This window comes from Micropterus dolomieu, linkage group LG11, assembly GCF_021292245.1.
Source record: "Micropterus dolomieu isolate WLL.071019.BEF.003 ecotype Adirondacks linkage group LG11, ASM2129224v1, whole genome shotgun sequence".
Classification (NCBI taxonomy): domain Eukaryota; kingdom Metazoa; phylum Chordata; class Actinopteri; order Centrarchiformes; family Centrarchidae; genus Micropterus; species Micropterus dolomieu.
In genome coordinates, this window is record NC_060160.1 from 19,809,355 (window position 1) to 19,828,536 (window position 19,182).

The 19,182-nt window shown below is 40.6% G+C and overlaps 1 protein-coding gene across 5 annotated transcripts in view; it reads right to left on the reverse strand.

The window, feature by feature from the left end:
• The window catches only part of dlgap2a (discs, large (Drosophila) homolog-associated protein 2a), a 127,896-nt gene that overhangs the window by 63,669 nt on the left and 45,045 nt on the right, over positions 1-19,182 (reverse strand). The window contains exon 1 of one of the 5 annotated variants that reach the window (XM_046062045.1): positions 13,893-13,950. The exons of the other annotated variants lie outside the window; for them this stretch is intronic. Coding sequence (XP_045918001.1) covers positions 13,893-13,902 — 10 coding nt within the window. The 5' untranslated portion in view covers positions 13,903-13,950. Of the gene's footprint in view, positions 1-13,892; positions 13,951-19,182 lie in introns of those variants that run through there. 5 annotated transcript variants of the gene reach the window in all.

Below are 19,182 nucleotides of genomic sequence, written 5' to 3' on the forward strand. Positions count from 1 at the left end.
TATTCCAATGTCTTTAACTTAATCAGAGGATAGGTTTACTTTATCTTTAGGCCTCACCACCATCTGCGGTCACTATAATTACAATGCCCTACCTTTGAATCACTTCAGGACAATGGAGGTTAAAATTCCACATGGGACAGTAAGCATGCTACATGTTATGTCATGAATGACCCCCTAATTATTAAACTTGATCCTCTGCCTTAATGTGGCTTTATCTTGGAAACAATTAAAGTGTAGAACAGATCCCAAAATCTGAAGTACTTCATATCTTCATATCATATATTTAGTGTACGAGATTACAACTAGCTTATGAGTGCTAATTAAGTAAAATTGTATAACTAAGTGTAGAATCTTATCATTTCTAATTAGCTTTGCTTCATAAAATAAACATTTTGTCCACCCTCTGTTTTTGATTTTCCTCATCACCATGGTTCTCCAAAAGCTTGCCTGGGTCATATTTCAGACTTATCTGCACAGTGTGAAATAGGAAATAAACAAACAAACAATGAATAGCTATATCTAAGCTCACTTGCCTGCTAATGATACGCCTCATAAAGCCATGCACTTTCACTCCCACAGTAACCCCATAAAATAAAGGAGAGTTTTTATGAGCTACTAGGAGAGAGAGATAGAGGAGGTTTTAGGCCAAATTGTAGCACTTTTAAAGTATATTAATGTATTAACAAATCAATCAATTCTTAAAAGATTCTGATCTTAATTCTCATATCTTGACATAAATACCATAAACAAAAAGGATAACTGGGCTGGGGTCTGAGGACCCTGTTGTTTGTGGAGGAAAAACACCTTCACTTAGCACATTCAGGTGCTCCAATGACCAGAATTATATAAGTATATATATAAGTACTAATGAGTGAAATGCCAGCAGGGTGCCACAACCTTGTGGCTGCACAAATTGTTCTTACTGCTAGGTTGGAGTTAAATGTGATTGTCCATCTCATACTGATGCTATTTTTAGTGCTGTTAATTAATGATGACCACATTTTCCCTTAAGACATCTGCTTCCTTCCTTTTCTTTTCTCAAAATGTCTTAAAATAAAATCAGGGAAATGAAGGTCTTAAATTGTCTTAAATTTATGTAAATTTGCTGAAGGTATTAAATTTGCAGATGGTGCGTTTAAGGCCAGTGGTAAAATTGTCACGCACAAAAACCTAAAATGCCTAATTAGCGTGTATTTGTATGATTTTCTTTTAGTAATGTGAGACCCCGCCATTAATATAACTCACGTGTTACATTTAGGTTAGCTGCAGATGTTGATGTCTGGCTGCCTGGCCAAAAATAGTCAAATCTTTTTTTAATCATTATTTTTATTATTATAAGTTTAAAGGCTGATTTGTTGCTCTTGAAGAAACCAGATGGTTAATTGTGCTTTTAAACTTTTCTTTGCAGTCAGAACATGACAAACACTTGATGCCAAACAGCAGCCTGGTATCAAACAGTGGATCACTTCACAAAGCTGAGGTAAAACATTCGAAACAACAAATATGCATGAGAAAAGTAAAATCTTTTTTCAGTCCCTTTTCCTCAACATAATAAAGTGAGTAAATCAAATATTTATTGAACATTTGTTATTGAGAAAGATTGTATCATAATAAGTACCATTATTGTTTTATTGCCCAGCCCAACTAAAAACCTGAGCATGATCAATAATTGGCACTGTTTGAGCACGTTTATGCACAACACTGAATGGATACACTGTCTAGGCTCTTGTCTGCGTTGTCAAACTTTTGGATTTTATTTGCAGAAGACTGCGGCCGATACATATTTCCGCCCAAGTAGCTGCTGTTTTTGTGGTTATCAAGGCATTTGCATCCATGTGGTCATGGTGTATCCTGACCACCTCCAGAGGTCGTTTTGCTGATTGGATCACAATCTGTTCTCAATGTGTCTCGGGTGCATTTACACCTGTACTTTCATGTGGTTAAGTGCTACCCAGTCACAATCTGATCACCCAAAATACATTTTAATGCCAGGTGAATACAGCATCTATGTTCCCTGATTTGGAATATGCAAAGTCTTTCAAATGTGGTGAAAATAAAACTGCCAAATGTGGCATTGCGTCGTTAATTAAGAGATCAAACGCGCATCTCTTTTTCTTTTTTTTTTAGATTTGAGGTCTTAAATTTATATTTGTTGAGGTCTTAAGGTGTCTTTAAAAGCATTAAATTTGACTTTTAAAATGGTGCAAGAACCCTGACTTGTACCTCCTCTTTAGCCATCGCTCTTCACCCCTGGTACCCCAGGCCCTCATTGCCATTTTCCATTGATCAACCAGATGCCCTCGGACTTTCCCTCCTTGTTACCCAATCAGCAGCCACAAGTATGTAAACACAGCCGGCTTAAAAAGGCAAATCAACGTACTACATTTTGTCAGGCCTGAACTCGGCCCTGGACTTCCCTGCTCACCTGTTTCCATTCTCCCTCGTCAGCTCCTTTCCACTCACTCCTTGCCAGATCAGATCATAGCTACATTTCTCACAAGGGCATTTTAAGGGATAGCTACCAAACAGTATACACAGTGTGGACATATCTGTGATGACTGATGTTAATATGCACACACTCTCTCTCAACCCTTCCAGCAACTATTCAGTAATTAATTTAAAACAGATTTTTTGATGTCTGAATATTTATTGTGTGCTTCTACATACTAATACAACTGTATAAGCTTCACTTTAGTATACATACAAGTTACAAACCAGATAGTGTGCTGTGTGAAGTTCCTCTGGGTCCTGTCCCTGCACCAAGAAGATGTTTGTCTCTGGGTATACTGAGGATTTTCAACTCAATTATTTTGTTAATTGCTCTGAGAATTTCTCATTCACAAATCACAAAACCTGTCCACGATCACGAGAAATACTTACTGTGCTGTATGTGAATTGTGACTAAGGATTAAGGGTGGATGTTCCTTTTCATCTTTCAAATTGGATAAAATTTATTCCATTCAAACTTATTTTTAATGAGGTCTAAGATCTCAACCCCTGAGGTGCAGCCTTGCTCTTCTGTTGCTGTCGTCCTCCATCTGTTGAGATGAAAACAAATTCTCCTTGTTTACCAGTCTTGCATGAGGATGTCTACTCGGCAGCCTGTTGTAAAATTAATCCAGGCTACTCTAAGCATGCATGGAGGGGTGGAAAAGGATAAGACATTTTCCCTCAGGAAGGACTGTTTTTGTAAGGCTGCACATAACAGAGCTGAAAATGCCTATAAAAAAACATTACCACTAAGTACAAATCAACAGGCTGAATTAGGTGAACTTGCTTGGCCTAAGTCAATCCAGTTCATTGCTCACTAGTCATTACGGCAGAAGGATGAGGGTGCATTATTGATAGATGTGATGCTACATTTCTGTCTGAAGTTATGTCACTGTCTTACTCTAAGGCCTTTCTCTGATGTCTCTCAGGGAGCTGCACTGAATACATTATCTAGCAGCAGAGTTATGGCATTTCCTGGGATTATACAGCAGATGACAGACTCATCCGCCCTCCATCTCTCTCTCTTTTCTAACCTTGTCTTCTGCTGATACAGAATGGAACTTTTGTTAAAGTAAAGAAAAAAGTAGACGCACAAAGTTCTACAAAATATCTTGAAGGTTATTTAACATGAACACGATGCGGCTTGACGGAAAGCAGCTCTCTCACTGAGAGCGCATCCTTCTGGCAAGTGCTCTGCAAACAGGGAGACAAGTATCTGTGACATCTGTGGAAAGGGAGAGGGCTTGTTGTTTTTACACTGATACCAGCACCTGCCATCACATTATCAGCTTCTTGGCAAGGGTGCCAACTGCTTGAATGGACTGCTAGGATGGAGGGTGAATTTAGAAAGTGGATGGCAATTAAATTTCAGCAACATTTTCGTTTAATGTCGGGCTATCTTGCTTTTAAATGTTGATGAGGTAATGATAATAATGATGCATATGAAGATGAATAACAATATTTTTATGAAAGGAAAAGGCAGGGATTCTTAATGCTGTCTTTATGCTAAAGGCTAAACCAATTCACCAGACACACTTTTCACTGCAATGTTAAGAAGCCCTTTTTTGATAAACAGACATTTCCCGAGTTAAAAGCCCCAATCATATTCAACTCTTTGCACATTCTGCAATCGTCCAATCATGTCTAACTTGAAGGTTCAGTGTGTAATATTCTAGTGACAGAAATTCAATATAAGATCCTTAACTATGTTTTCAGTGGTGTATAAAGACCTTACATAATGAACCATTATGTTTTTATTACCTTAGAATGAGACATTTCTATCTACATAACCGCGGGTTCCGTCTTCCATGGACGTCACCATGTTGCAGCGCCAGGTTTCTACAGTAGCCCAAAATGGGAAAAACATTTCTGTCAGTGTAGACACTCATCATAACGATGTATACATACGTTCGAAAACGAAGAAGAACTAATAACATACAGCAGGGGTCGTCAAATACGTTTTGCATTTGCATTTATTCATTAGAAGGTGCACAACAACCTACGGATGCTTATTTTCGTTTCCCCAGTATCTCCAGACATAGGACATTTAGGGGAATCACGTTTTCTGATGGCTATTTCAGAGAATTTTTCAAAGTAAAAGCTCTCAATTCAACTCGAAATAAAGCATTTCTGCAAAAAATAACTTTCTAACTTTATTTTGTAGGCAAAACCACTAAAGAGGAAGTGATTATGTGAGTAACTGTTGCTGCCATGACTGAGATCTATTTCAGCACCACTATCAAAGCCAGATATTATTGCTGGCGGGCAGTTTTGGCGAGGGTCCATAATCACTGAGAGAATTAACGTGTCAATCTCAATTCCTTGTCAATGTTGTAAAATGCCTTTGTATAAACTTTATCCATTGTGTGGTTTATATTGGACTGAGGTGCAGAAACAGTGACAATGTTACACACTCTTACATTTTCCATGTTATCTGTCAGTGACCAAGTAGCAATAACATATGGTTCTACTGAATAATTAAGTTAATATAATTTCTTAATATATCTATTTAAAGAAACCTCATTTCTTGGCTACTCTCTGTTGTCTCAGACGACAACATCTTTGCCCTGTGTCAGTTCACAACGTCACCGCTAGATGCCACTAAATCTTACACACTTAACCTTTAACACCTGAACCAATATCCGCTAGCTCTGTAATGTTGGCAAAGCCCTTGAGGGTGATAAACACAGCTTATTTCTGACACAACGAGTGGAGGGTAGGAAGACAAGAGTCCGAGGAAGAGGGAAGAGGCTCATTTATTAAGGGCTTCTGTTTTGTGCTGCTGCTCCGCCCGCGTGCAGAGTGTGAGTAAAGGTCGTTTTGCTCCTCTTAACACATTAGCATTTAAATAGCATTATATCTGCACTGAGTATCACTGACAGCTCCCACTCTTCCACAGGCTCAGACCCTAACTGGAGTTGAAAACAAAGTTAAAAGATAATAAAGCGCTGGACTAGACTGAGAGATCAAAGGCATGCGACCTTCAGAATTGGCAGTGGTTAGCGTGGTGGCTAGCTGCAGCACTATTTAAGAGGGGATTAAGATAAAGAGTCCCAGTGTTGAGGCAACACATGAGAGGCGTGCGATGACAGTCTTTAATGTTTTGCATCAGCTAAAGAATTGTTAATTTCTAAGTTGTCTGGCATCAAACACGTCAAACTGCTAAACTACTTTCATTTGGTTGTTTAATCATACTACTGGTCTACTGTTACATATGTATCTATGAAACAACAGTAAAAAGGTGATTTTTAGAAATGGATTCTACCATGTGAGTTAACAATGTAACTGTTAATCCAAGCACTGATAAACAATGTATTATTAACATACATACAATTATTTTAGTAATTCATTGAGGTGTTGTGGATTACAAACCTATTTCTAAAACTGTATTGGTGGCCCTTGTGTTGACTTTTGAAAAAGATGAAAGAAACCATAAGACCCCAAGTTCATTTAGATACTACTGTATATACTTTTAAATTCAGTGAAAATTTCTATTTTGTGCAACAAATGCCATAGGCAGGGACACATTTTTCATATAGCAGTTCAGCAGCAGTGACAAAAACTGGTGTAGAATATGTTTCCTGAAACAGCCTTGTCTAGCTATTCCAGCAGCATCCCTTCCAACTGGCCAGAGGAAAGTCACACCCTTTATTTTCTGAGCAAAACAAATCGATAGAGCAGCTTTCTTATCCATCTCCCAAAGGTTAAATGCAGTCTCCTTTCCTTAGAAAATCAAAGGAAGGCGAATTGTGTCCTCAACCCTCGGGGCAAATCAGCAATGGCCTGAGCTATTAGATTTGAGAGGGAGGCAATGGACAAAGAGGCAAAGTAGCAAATCTGTCAGCTTTGCAAGTCTCATGATATCCACCACAGCAGCGCCGATCAAAATAAAGCCCCTGCTTATGGCTTTGGCAGATATCCTGCTCACTTGTCCATCCAAGTGACGGCACAGTGCGATTCATGCATACTGTACATTTCAAACATAGAGTGTGAGCCGAAACTGAACCCACAGCATTTTAGCTACTCAAGTAACTGAACTGTTTTAAACTGCCACAGCAATTTGGAGCCAAGCGCTTGTCACTGATATCTGTCTTCGGCCGAGTGTGCCAGAAAAAAAGACGTTTATTCCATGTTTTCCGCTCACATGAGGTGAAACAAAGGGTCGGTTACATTATCGTGTGCTGAGGCAGCACTGTATGTGTCACATGTGGACATGTTCTCATGGTTGCTCAAACACGTACACACAGGGGAGGACCCGCTCTTGCAACTGGCCTTAAGTCAAACTGGGAATTCATGCTGTGGTGATTTACAGAGTCACTAAATCTATACCGTAACAATGATTTACACTATTAAAAAAGACTAGCAGTCCACATACACACGCTTCTGTGTTTTGGAGCCTATGATGAACATTACCAGCTGTGTTAAAACAATGATTACACAATAAAAACAATCACAACAGTGATCTTATTATTTATGTTCTTCTAGAAGTGTGGGTATATCTGATAACATGCAATAGGGTTGCATAGAGGGAATTGAGACCCTAGTATTTACTGGGAACTCTGGCCGAAATCTACAACAAGAACCTTCATGTTTATGTGTGTGTGTGTGTGTGTGTGTGTGGTTATGTATGTAACTGTATGTTTCCATACTATCAGACTATATGTAGTTAAATGAAGATGCCTTTTCCAAACTTCATTAAAGCAATCTCAGAACTGCAATAGCTAAACACCAAAGTCCAACCTTGAAATAATATAACTGGATCAACTTTTCAGCTGCAGCAACTTCCTCCAATTGCTTGTAATGCTAAAAGAAGCTCAGCTGTGCAACAAAATATTTTTCAATGTAACAACACATATTGTAAAATATGTCAATAAAAAACTATGCAGGCTGTTTAACAAGTGCCCTCCTCACGCATGCAAGAGATTTACCTTGCCTGTGACTGCCACATATGAAGCGAAACTCTCAGGTTAGCACTGTAAAGATGGTCAGATATAAAAACTATATTAAACATATTAAAACTAGAAAGAGGATCTCCTAACATACAGCTTTCTGTATGGTTGCCATTGTGTTTTTTTCAACCTCAAAAATAGTGTACTTTTAACAGGAATCACACTACTAAAAATATAACCACATTATCTAACTAATATGAAAGAATAGCATCACAAAATGTTATAATTATCAGCAGTTCTGTAATTATTAACAGCGGTTCTGTGGTTAAAATCAAACTTCATTCATGGAGAAAAATCCAGTTTCCACAGGAAAATGACTGATATACTCCCAGGAGGAAATAACTTAAAAATCACATAAAACATTCAACCCCAATTTACAATAATGCACACATTTATGTGCATGTTTGGCTTGTTGCACCGTAGCCTCTGGCAGTTCCAGCTGCACCAAGCTGCATGTGGTTACGCTTACACACCTGAGTGTGCCCCCCTTCCCTAGCAATCAAAGCCTACACCCCACTATCATTCTCTCAGCAGGGTAGAGGTTTGCCTGTGAACACAGAGGGATAGATTAGAGCAAGGAGAAGCTAGCTGAGGTAAGTGGGTATTGTCTGTATGAGCTCCTGTAAACAACAGTAATGATTAAGGGAAGACAGTTAATATGTGGCTGTATGTTTTGTGAGAGTCTAGGGAGATAACAGGTACAGGAGACTGTAAAAATTATACTGATACAGAGTCAACAGGAACTATAACACCAGATATGCACACACATGCACACACACACACACACACACACCTCAAAAGAGCTCTGCATGCAAGTCTATCAGCCTCGGCACTAATCTCTTCAAAAATGATTAGACTATTGGCAGGCTGTCCCAACAAATGTAAAATGCCAATTTCTCTTCTCTAACACCCAATTTCACCTACAGAGTGGTGAGCTGAAGGCAGCCATAGTATTTAGCTGCAGAGAGATTATAGGGGCCAGATATGGAGAAGCAGCTGAATGTCTGAATACTTATTGTGAGCCCGCTAATGATGAAGCGCGTTATCTGTGCTACGCTCAGTGCTCCTCCTCAGCTCCCCTCCCTCTCTGCCAGTCAAAGTGGGGACGGAACTATAGGTGACAGAGTGAAATTTAACAAAGAGTCAGGATCAGCTGTCCTTGTTCCTCCTCGAACGACAATACTTAAGGCTTTTGTGCTTTCCAACTTTATGTCCTTGAACATAAAAACGCTGAATTACGAATGCTCACACTGAAAACTTACAGCCCATCTCATATTCAACTGCGGTCATTTCATCCCACACAACATCACAACAGTAGCAATGGTGCCAAATTGCCTTGCTATCTTTGTATCATTTGTTATTCAGGCAACGATCTTCTCAATCTAAATCTTTTCAAAGCCCCCTTTTCATTCACAACAGCCACAGAAATTGACTTGGAGTCCAACAATGCCCGGCGCAAACTCTTGCCAAGTGTGGTAGATTGCATGGGCTTGCATTTACATGGTGGGATCATAAATCCAGCACAGCTATCCAGCTATGAATAAATCATGCTGAATGTGAAATTCTGCCACAGGAAAAGCCCTGAGTGTGTGTGTGTGTGGGAGAGAGACAGAAAAGAGAGTAAGTCACATCTTATGTAACAACCAGGACTGCATTCCCAGGCAACTTAGTAGAGAAAGCCTCAGAAATGTTCCTGGTTGCCGTAGCAACAAGCTTTGAAGTTCCCATCCTTTGCTGTCTTTGCAGCCACCGAGGACAACATGAGAGATCAGTAGTTATTGTCCCACTGTTTATCATTTGCAGGGATGATATAAGTATATCAGATGTTTTAATGCTCAACTCGGCAGCAGGTTCATCACATATCAACTATTCATGATCCAGCTCATGTTGGCCGGCAGACGAGAAGGTCAAGACCAGACCTCAGTCCCCCAAGACCATCCCTGCACGGAACTGATTTTAAAAACATTACAGGTCCCACGTGCCCTGCAGGCATCCACACTAGCCACTCAGCCTGAAGAAGACAATTGAAATCCTTTCCCCTCTAATGTAATTTTCCTCTCTGCAGACCACAGTAGCCCAGAGAGCGGAGAGCGGGGGGCCAGCCGTAATGACTTTTTTGAGATGGAAGTGATACCAATCCAGTTCAGATCGTTGTCTCTCATTCGACTTCTTCTCCAAAGTCAGACGGAACATTAGAAGCACAAAGTCAATCAGTGTGATGATTAGCTGTGATGTTAATCTGGACAAAATCAGAACAGAAAAATTAACTGTACTGACAACATTTGAGGGTGGAAACAAGTAGTACTAATTACCATGAGGATCACATGCACTGTGTGTGACTGTAGGAATTCAAATACTGAACTCTGCTGCTGCACAAAACCATGGGCCAAAACAACCCTCACTCATGACACCCGCAAACATCCACGTGTTGATCTGGATGGAGGAAGGTTACATGTCGCTCTGAGGAGTAGAGGTGAACCTGGACAGATCTGACAGTAAAATGTAATTAGCGTAAGTGCCTGTCCCAGTGTTTTACTGGCCCAATTTCACAGCAGTGAAAGAAGTGCTATTGACAATGCCCTGGGTGGACTCTAAACGCATCATACAAAAACTATTTACCATCCAATGCTGGAACAGTCAAACAGCAGATAACCACTCCATTGAGTGGTACAGATAAACTTGTTGGGCAACGTGCTGCAAACAGCTGCTATTAGGACTGATGTGACAGAATGTGTTGTTATTGCTGTATTTCATCCTATTAATAATGCTAAATGTTAAATTAAAACCTTAAGGTACTTTTACCACAGATCTGTCTGCAGGTTGTTCTCTAGATCCATCCATCCATCGTCAACCGCTTATCCTGTGTACAGGGCTGTGAGGGGCTGGAGTAATCCCAGCTGACATTGGGCGAAAGGCAGGGTACACCCTGGACAGGTCGCCAGTACATTGCAGGGCCACACATAGACAAACAACCAGTCACACTCACACCTAAGGACAATTTTAGGGCCACCAATTAACCTAGGTTGCATGTCTTTGGATGGTGGGAGGAAGCCGGAGCACCTGGAGAGAGCCCATGCAGACACGAGGAGAACATGCAACTCCGTTGTTCTCTTGATTCATCAATTAATTGTTTAGTCTTTAAAATGTTAGAAAATACTGAAAAAATGCCCAGACCCCAAAGTGACGTCTTCAGGTTTTGTCTGACCCACAGTCCAAAACCCAAAGATAATCAGTTTACTATCGTAGAAGACTAAAACAACACTGGACAAGCAGGAACCAGTAAATGTTTTGTATGTTTTCTTGAAAAATGTCTTGAAATTTCATAAACTATAAATCAATTTTCACCATTTTTGCAGATACATTTTCTTTCTTTCAATCAAATAATTGAGTCAATGACTAATTTAACTTAAAAGGTAATTTTTAGAACTAATTATGACACTTGGTAAAGCATAAGCTTTATGTGATTAGACAAGAATAACTTGAAGAAAGACATTAATGACAATAAAGAAAAATGTGTGAAGTTACAATATGTGTACACAAAATGTGCAATCATTTGAGACTTATTTTAAATGAATTCTGTTTCTTTGGATTTGCATCAATTTATCTTGTCTGGCAAGTTCAAGCCCATCTAACGCCTCTTAAAATGGTAAGCTGATGCCCAAAATGACCCACAGTAATGAGAAGTCAATAACAGACCAAGGTTCAAAAATTACCATTGTGAGATGAGAAGAGTCCAGTACAAAAGGTCACAGAACACTGAGCTGTCTGACTTTTTGCATTTTGGCAACCTAGATGCTAATTTACATATTAGTTAATAAAATATTTTCTAGATTTCTTAAATTTCCCTCTTGTAAGTCATAGAGGAGGTTACACTGCAAAGTGTTAATTAGGTAAGGACGTTATGGCAGCTGATAGGAAAAGCAACTTATACATAACACTTGTTGATGATGTTGTCTTACAAAGAAATGTAGATCATTCTGAATTCTGAAGCGCTTTGAGTGTCTAAGATAAAGCACTATACAAATGTAAACCATGATTATTATTATGGTGCGTTCTATTTACCTCGGAAGTCTGAGGTCGGAACTGGAAACGACGTCACATTTGGCGGCGTTCCAATTAACGGAAAACGGAAAACCTTGCTCGGCCAGCCGTTGTTTACAACTAGCCAGGTTAGCCATTGTTACACTGGTTGATAAAAAAACGCATTGTGCTGTATTTACTCTTACTAAACACTGTAGCAGCATGTACACAGACAGCAGTTAGACAGCACATTGTGTACGAAAATTTATATGAGACACAAGTACACAGAAGTGCTAATAAACAGTATAAACTACAGCTTTGTGCCAGGAAGGCACCACAAGATCAGATATTGACATTAACACCACCTTGACTGTCAACATCTGTGCAAAAGCACTCTTAAGGAGGTAGGCTGGCTTTCATTTGCCTCCCCAGGCAGTCACTCAAACCATATGATTCTAGTAATAATTCAATGGAGTCAGGAGGCTGATTTTGTTTCCCCCCTAAATCCAACACAAGTAGCTGTAATGTAAAAAAAGGAGATAAAGAAACATGGATATAGGCTTTAAGTACAGCCGGACTGCATCGAATTTAAGGTGTCACCTTATATTTGATTCTAAAGTGTGCAACAGAAACGAAGACACAAGAAATACACATGAAACAGAGAAAACATATCAACAGCAAGTGTTGAGATTGATTTGTGACAGGCCAAACATGTTTCCCATTGTCAGTTGATATCCCTTCTTCACACTCCTTTTTATTCTTATTCCCAGGGGTTTGACTGCAGCCTCTTCCACTGAATCTCATCGACATGCCATTTTTGAATCTCTGTGAGGCGAGCAGAAGTAACTCATAATGTCAGACGGGTTAGCACACATGCATTTGTGTGTGGGAATCTGTGTGCTGTCAGATCGAGAGAGTGCGTGAAGAAGAGTAGCAGGTATGGGGGCAGAAAGAGGGTGAAAGACAGGCCGGTTTTAACAGCACAAAGTTTTGTTAGGAACACTCACTTGGTGTAGTAAACGGAGATGACAATAACATTTTACTTGGAGGTACAGTATAACAACAGTGCGCTCTTTGATGCTGAAATACATATACCATGGTAACTTGAAATACACAGCAAAATGATAAATAGCAGACAGGCAGCAAAGCAAAATGAACTTGCATAGCATTAAGTATATAATTCATAATTCATAATAAGTCAATGCGTAGGAAACAGGCTTCAAAATGTAATGCTGATAAAGATGTTTGCCAATATTTGGACTTATGTCATGGCTGGGAAGCTAACCAACTCGAGATTCTCAACATTGCTCTAAAAGCAATCTCTGACATAACTGTTTCTAAAGCAAGCGGAAGCACTACCACAATAGACATCCATCCCTCCATCCACCCACCCCATCAGTACTCTACAACAACTCTGGTCGTTCATTTCCTCCAAGCTTTAAGCTGGAGGTTGCTTAGAAACAATACTTGAGCACATCGCAGCCAGGGCCAGAGGCTTTGCCTTTGCCTGGGGACACATACAGTGCATGGGGAGATGTGACAGTCATAGTCACTAACTGTGTCTCACCTCCGGGGCCTGATCGCGAGGAGTTTGTATTTCTAGACTCAGTATGTCCTCGCAGGCCAACAACGCCTGTCTCATTTCAAAGGCTCTTCCGAATGGTGATGAGAAACACTGTGTGCCTTTACCCAAATTTGGAGAACACATCATGTGAATTCTTTGCAGCTGTCACTGTCCCACAATTTAATGTGCACTGGCCAATTGTTAAATGGTGTGTTCAGGAGATCATCTGCAATTTGTAATCAGAAAATATCATGCGACCACATTAAATTCACCAGGTAGTTAAGCTCAAGTGGGAATCCATCACTGGCAAACACAAAGTATCACATCAACAATGACAACAGTGAAAAATCCTCTGCAAGGTGTGAATAATCAGAAATCAGAGCCTGGTGCTATTAATCACAGGGTCACAGGGTGTTCCAGGAAAATACTTTTTGTCATTTCTATGGATATATTTACCATTAATCTGGCACACTGTATGCCAGTTGTCCATGTTGTGTTGAAATGAAACATGACAACACATCCTGTAAACTCTGCCTCACTTTAGCATCGGTATTTACATTTTGTTAGCCTTATGAGAACAACTACCTGGTGATACATTTGATAATATTTCACTTTATGAGTTCACAAGGAAGGCCTGAATGCTCCATTCTCATTTAGAGCTTAATTGATAGACTTGTTGACTAATGGATTAGTCAATGGAAGAAAATGAATCAGCGGGGAGGCTCGTTCTTGACATTGGGTACACGTATCTGTGATACAAATTCTAAACTCAAGGTTTACTTAGCAATTCAAGGATTGTCTCTGGTGTTAAATTCAAATGGCCTTCTTGACCAAAAACCAGTCACAACATAGGGGACACAGTCACTCACCAAGAGTCATTGGAGAGCTGGAGAAAGATCAAGGAGACCATCTGTATCCAACACCACAGAACATCTGTGAACAGTGACAGGGGTTACAATCTGCCCCTCACATATGACCACCTGTTATTATTTGACTTAAGTCCTATACTTAGGTTGTGGGATACAGTCAAAAAGCTTTGGGAATAGCTAACTGAACTTTGGGCTTAGAATTTGTTATCACAGATAATCAGCAACAGCGAAAAATGCCAGCTTGCCAGCATCTCAAATGTTATAGGATTTGAGAATAAGGGTCATTTTAGGAGAAAACAAAATAATAGAGCTGCAGGAAGTGGGTAGTCTGAGAAAAAACTCAAACTAAATTTACGAGAAAAAAACCAGATATTTTCTGATATTAAAGTGGTAAATTTACGAGAAATAAACATATTTTCTGAGATTAAAGTGGTAAATTTACGAGAAAAAAACAGATATTTTCTGAGATTAAAGTGGTAAATTTAAGAGAAAAAAACTCAAATATTTTCTGACATTATAAAGTCACACATTTGCGGGGGGAAAATACTTGGACAACAGCTGTCACATCTAAGCGACTTTCACCAGCCACTATTATGAGATACTTCCTTCTGTTTAAAGACAGATAAAGTGCCCTCTAGGATGCTCTTTTAGTGGAGAAAACCAGTTATCCAGTACCTCATCCAGTACAAACGGCCCGACAGGTTTTTGGTCTCAGAGTTTAAAGAGCTCTGTTTTGTCTGCCTTTGCCCTGCCTCTACCTGCCTGCCTGCCCAGCTTGCTCTATCTGCCTACCTGCTTACAGAGATTCACCATGCACATTGATTGAACTATTAGCAATAAATACCCTGTGATTTCTCCTTTTACAACTGTCTCCATGTCTGCATCTGAGTACTCTCAGCCTTACTGAGAGTACTCAATACTCTCAGCCTTGGACTAGTGAAGCTGTTGAGGACCTACAGGCATGTTTGGACTGTACTGACTGGGATGTTTTCAAGAAGGCTACCAACAATCTGGATGAGTTTACAGAGGCTTTGACATCCTACATCAGCTTCTGTGAGGACAGCTGCATTCCAACACGGACCAGGGTGAGTTATAACAATGACAAACCCTGGTTCACAGCTAAACTCAGACAGCTAAGGTTGAAAAAGGAGGAGGCATTTAGGAGTGTTGACAGGGCCGGGTGCAGGGCGTTAAAGCACAGGTTTAGCAAGGAGGTGCAAGAAGCTAAACAACTGTACGCAGAGAGACTAAAGAACCAGTTCTCTGCAAACGACGCCACTTCTGTCTGGAGGGGGTTCAGACAGATCACAAACTATAAACCCAAAGTCCCCCACTCCATAAACGATTCTCGCCTGGCAAATGAGCTGAATCAGTTCTACTGCCGCTTTGAGAGTCAATCGGACACCATCCCCCGTGACTCCTCCGCTCAGCTTCAGCCTCAGTCCACCACATCTTCCCCTCCCTCCTCAGAGCTGGCCAGCTCCACCCCCTCCCCTCCTCTCTCCATCACAGAGAGGGAAGTCAACGGTCTTTTCAGGAGGCAGAAACCCCGCAAAGCAGCTGGGCCGGACTCTGTCTCCCCATCCACCCTGAAGAACTGTGCTGTATTCACAGACATTTTTAACACCTCACTGGAGACATGCCATGTGCCAGCCTGCTTCAAAGCCTCCACCATCACCCCTGTCCCCAAGAAACCAAGGACCACTGGACTAAACGACTACAGACCCGTCACCCTGACCTCTGTGGTTATGAAGTCTTTTGAGCGCCTTGTGTTGTCCCACCTTATATCAATCACAGACCCACTCCTGGACCACCTGCAGTTCGCCTACAGAGCCAACAGGTCTGTAGATGATGCAGCAAACATGGCCCCTCAATACATCCTCCAGCAACCGGACTCCCCAGGAACCTAAGCCAGGATCCTGTTTCTGGATTTCAGCTCTGCTTTTAACACTATTATCCCGGCCCTGCTGCAGGACAAGCTCTCTCAGCTGAACGTGCCTGACTCCACCTGCAGGTGGATCACTGACATCCTCACGGACAGGAAACAGCACGTGAAGCTGGGAAAACATGTCTCTGACTCCAGGACCATCAGTACCGGTTCCCCTCAAGGCTGTGTTCTTTCCCCCCTTCTCTTCTCCCTGTACACCAACAGCTGCACCTCCAGTCACCAGTCTGTCAAGCTCCTGAAGTTTGCGGATGACACCACCCTCACTGGACTCATCTCAGGTGGGGACGAGTCCACCTACAGGCGGGAGATCGACCATCTGGTGACCTGGTGCAGCCAGAACAGTCTGGAGTTCAATGCTCTGAAGACCGTGGAGATGGTCGTGGACTTCAGAAAGAGCACAGCCCCACCCTCCCCCATCATCCTGTGTGAGTCACCACTGTGGACTCCTTCCGCTTCCTGGGCACCAACCTCAAGTGGGAGCTGAACATCACCTCCCTCACCAAGAAGGCCCAGCAGAGGATGTACTTCCTGCAGCAGCTGAAGAAGTTCAGCCTGCCACAGACAGTGATGGTGCACTACTTGGCAATAAAGCTCCTTCTGATTCTGATTCTGATTAAACCATAACAGCTTCGCTGCTGCCCCTCAAATAGCCTGAGTTCGCCACTGAAGCAGTGTGGCCAGGTCCACCAAAGTGCCCGCCAGGATTTTGAGTCTCTCACAAAGGTTGAATATAACAAAATAAATCTTCGGATTTATGTTTTATTAACATGTACTTGCATTATTAAGGCCCTAAATCGATGCAATTCAGACAAAATTTTAAAAGTCTTAAAAATAATGCTGGCATTTAAAGCTTGTAATGACATCTGCACATAAACGTGTAAAATGTCCACGTCAACATGCACTGTTGAAAATTCAAAACGAAAGAGGCAGAACAAATGATGGGTGTGCATGCTCTGTGAGCAAAGACCAATTTAATATGCCCCTCTCTGACAATTACATCACTGTCACTAATGACAGTTTGCCTTATTGTTACTATCATGAAGTAAACAACAACAACAAAATGTGCTGTGTGTTTTTCAGTTTTTATTGGTATGGATAGAGAAATTGCACATCTGGGTGGTCTGTTCCTTGACTGAAATCATTTAAAGTGCATGTGATATCCCTCCCACTCTCATCTCCATATCCAACAAGGCGAGCCCCCGAGGGTAACGACTGCATCGTTACATCACACTGCTTCCTGATTGGCCTCTAATGCTTGTCCTTGAGGCCCGAGCTTTGAAAAACCCCTGTATGTCATGTGTACGCATGCTGCAAATGAATGAGTCCACAATTACTTCACCCTGAGCAGTGAGGATTATAATCGAAAGAAGAACAAAACAGTTTGGGTAATGTAGTTGGTTCATCCTCGTTGACATTTTCTTCTTTTTCTTTTTTTCCCCTCCCGTTCCTCATCAGAGAGATTACACAAGTCTGGGAAAACACGAATTACAAAGTGTTCAATATTTGCAGGTGTGATTCAATATCAACAAACTGTTGCGTTCAGAGAAGTCTGTGTGACAGCATGTGATCCTACTGTAAATGAGGAACAGCGCGGTGAAGTCTCACATAATTTTTTCTGTTCAGAAAAGGCAGACATGGAGAATAGCTGAGGGGGAAAGGGAGCCATAGAAGAGAATGAATTAACATAGGACAAGGTGAGACAAGGCAAAGCAAGCAACGAGGCATGCTCATGATGGATTAACGTTGTTTTGCATGAATTAACAGGGAATATACGAAACATGCTGTGAATCAGTTTCACTCAATGGTCAATTTAATACGATTTAATACCCAATTATGTTTCACTTGTCATACTTTAATGCCGCCTGAACGTGAACAATTATAGGTGGTGATTTAATTGATGCTGGCCCCCTCATTCAGCGCTCTGCTAATGCCAAGGGTTTTGTCAATCTGATAAAGGCAATAGATAATAACTCATTACCTTGAGTTATTAATGTTGTGTTCACTCACTGAGCGTTGGGCATCACTCACTAAGTCCTATTGGGCGGCTTAGTGCAAAACTTGATCACAAACAGATTAGGAGTGATGGAGGGATGCATTTGTAAATACTGGCTGTGGCTCCATTACATTAAGAAGCCGGCAAAGGCCACAGAGCTGCAGTATATGAGGATATAAAGTTAAACGGCACTGGGACTAATTAATATCTCCTCATTTGCAAAAACTATTCAGTGGGAGGTGAAACTCATAAAATCAATGTTGCAGTTAAAATATCCTCCGCTTATTTACAGAATAGTTCTAGAGCAAATGTCAAACTTATACATGGCGTTTGATTGGCGAGACAGGGTAGGCAAAAACATCGTTTTATCATGCACTGGTCAATTTTGAGATTTTGAGCAACTTTGCTTCATTAAAACGTCTTCTTTCAGACTACTGGGGAAAAAGTCCAAGATATACACTCAGTAGTTTATTTTACTACAGTTTGTCTGTGTCTTGTAGATTTCTCCTAAAAGTCAGCGGGTGGCACTGTCTGTTTCTCTGTGTTTTGTGTGACAGTTCAGACATGCTGTAATTCAGTTAACAGTTTTTGTGTTTGAGATATATTTGTAGATATATTGGTGTTGTTAAGGATTTGATTCGATCTGTAAATATTGATTTCCAATAGAAATGTGTAGAATTTTACAATACTTATCTTTACAGGCTGTTTTCTTAAAATGAGTTTTTCCTCATACTCTGAGCCTAAAATCTCCACTTCAGCAGTTCTTACATAAACCAGTACAACCAGACAACCACACAACCTTTCCAGTTGTCTTCCTGACTATATTCTGAAGCTTTGTACAGGGGGGTTTGTTCATATATCATTCATAGCCTGAATTATATAATATTTTATTCCCCAAAACAGGTCAAAAATTGTTTTTTTATGCCCGTTGACAGTATTTTTTTCTTTATGAAATAACAAAAGGATATCCAAAATCCCCTCTGTAAAAAGAATTGGGTATAATATGTCAACAAAATAAAACAATAATTTTAAACCTGACTTAATTTGCATATTTAAATATAATATTTCAGAGAACATGTAATACAAAAAATATTGTGTTAATGTAAGTAATAAACTAGGAAAGTTTCATAGTGATATCTATCAGTTAAATATTTTATCCTATTCACCTGCCTTATCTCACCTTAACCATCAGAAATAGTCTGATGGTTAAGTCTGATAGTAGCACTACAACTATCTTCTCTGACCATTTACAAGTTTTTACCCGCTCGAGGTTGCTGTTGCTAAGGTCCACTGCTCAGCTGTGGCTGGTCGCCTCTTTTTTTTTTTTAGCATGCTAACAATTATAGGGG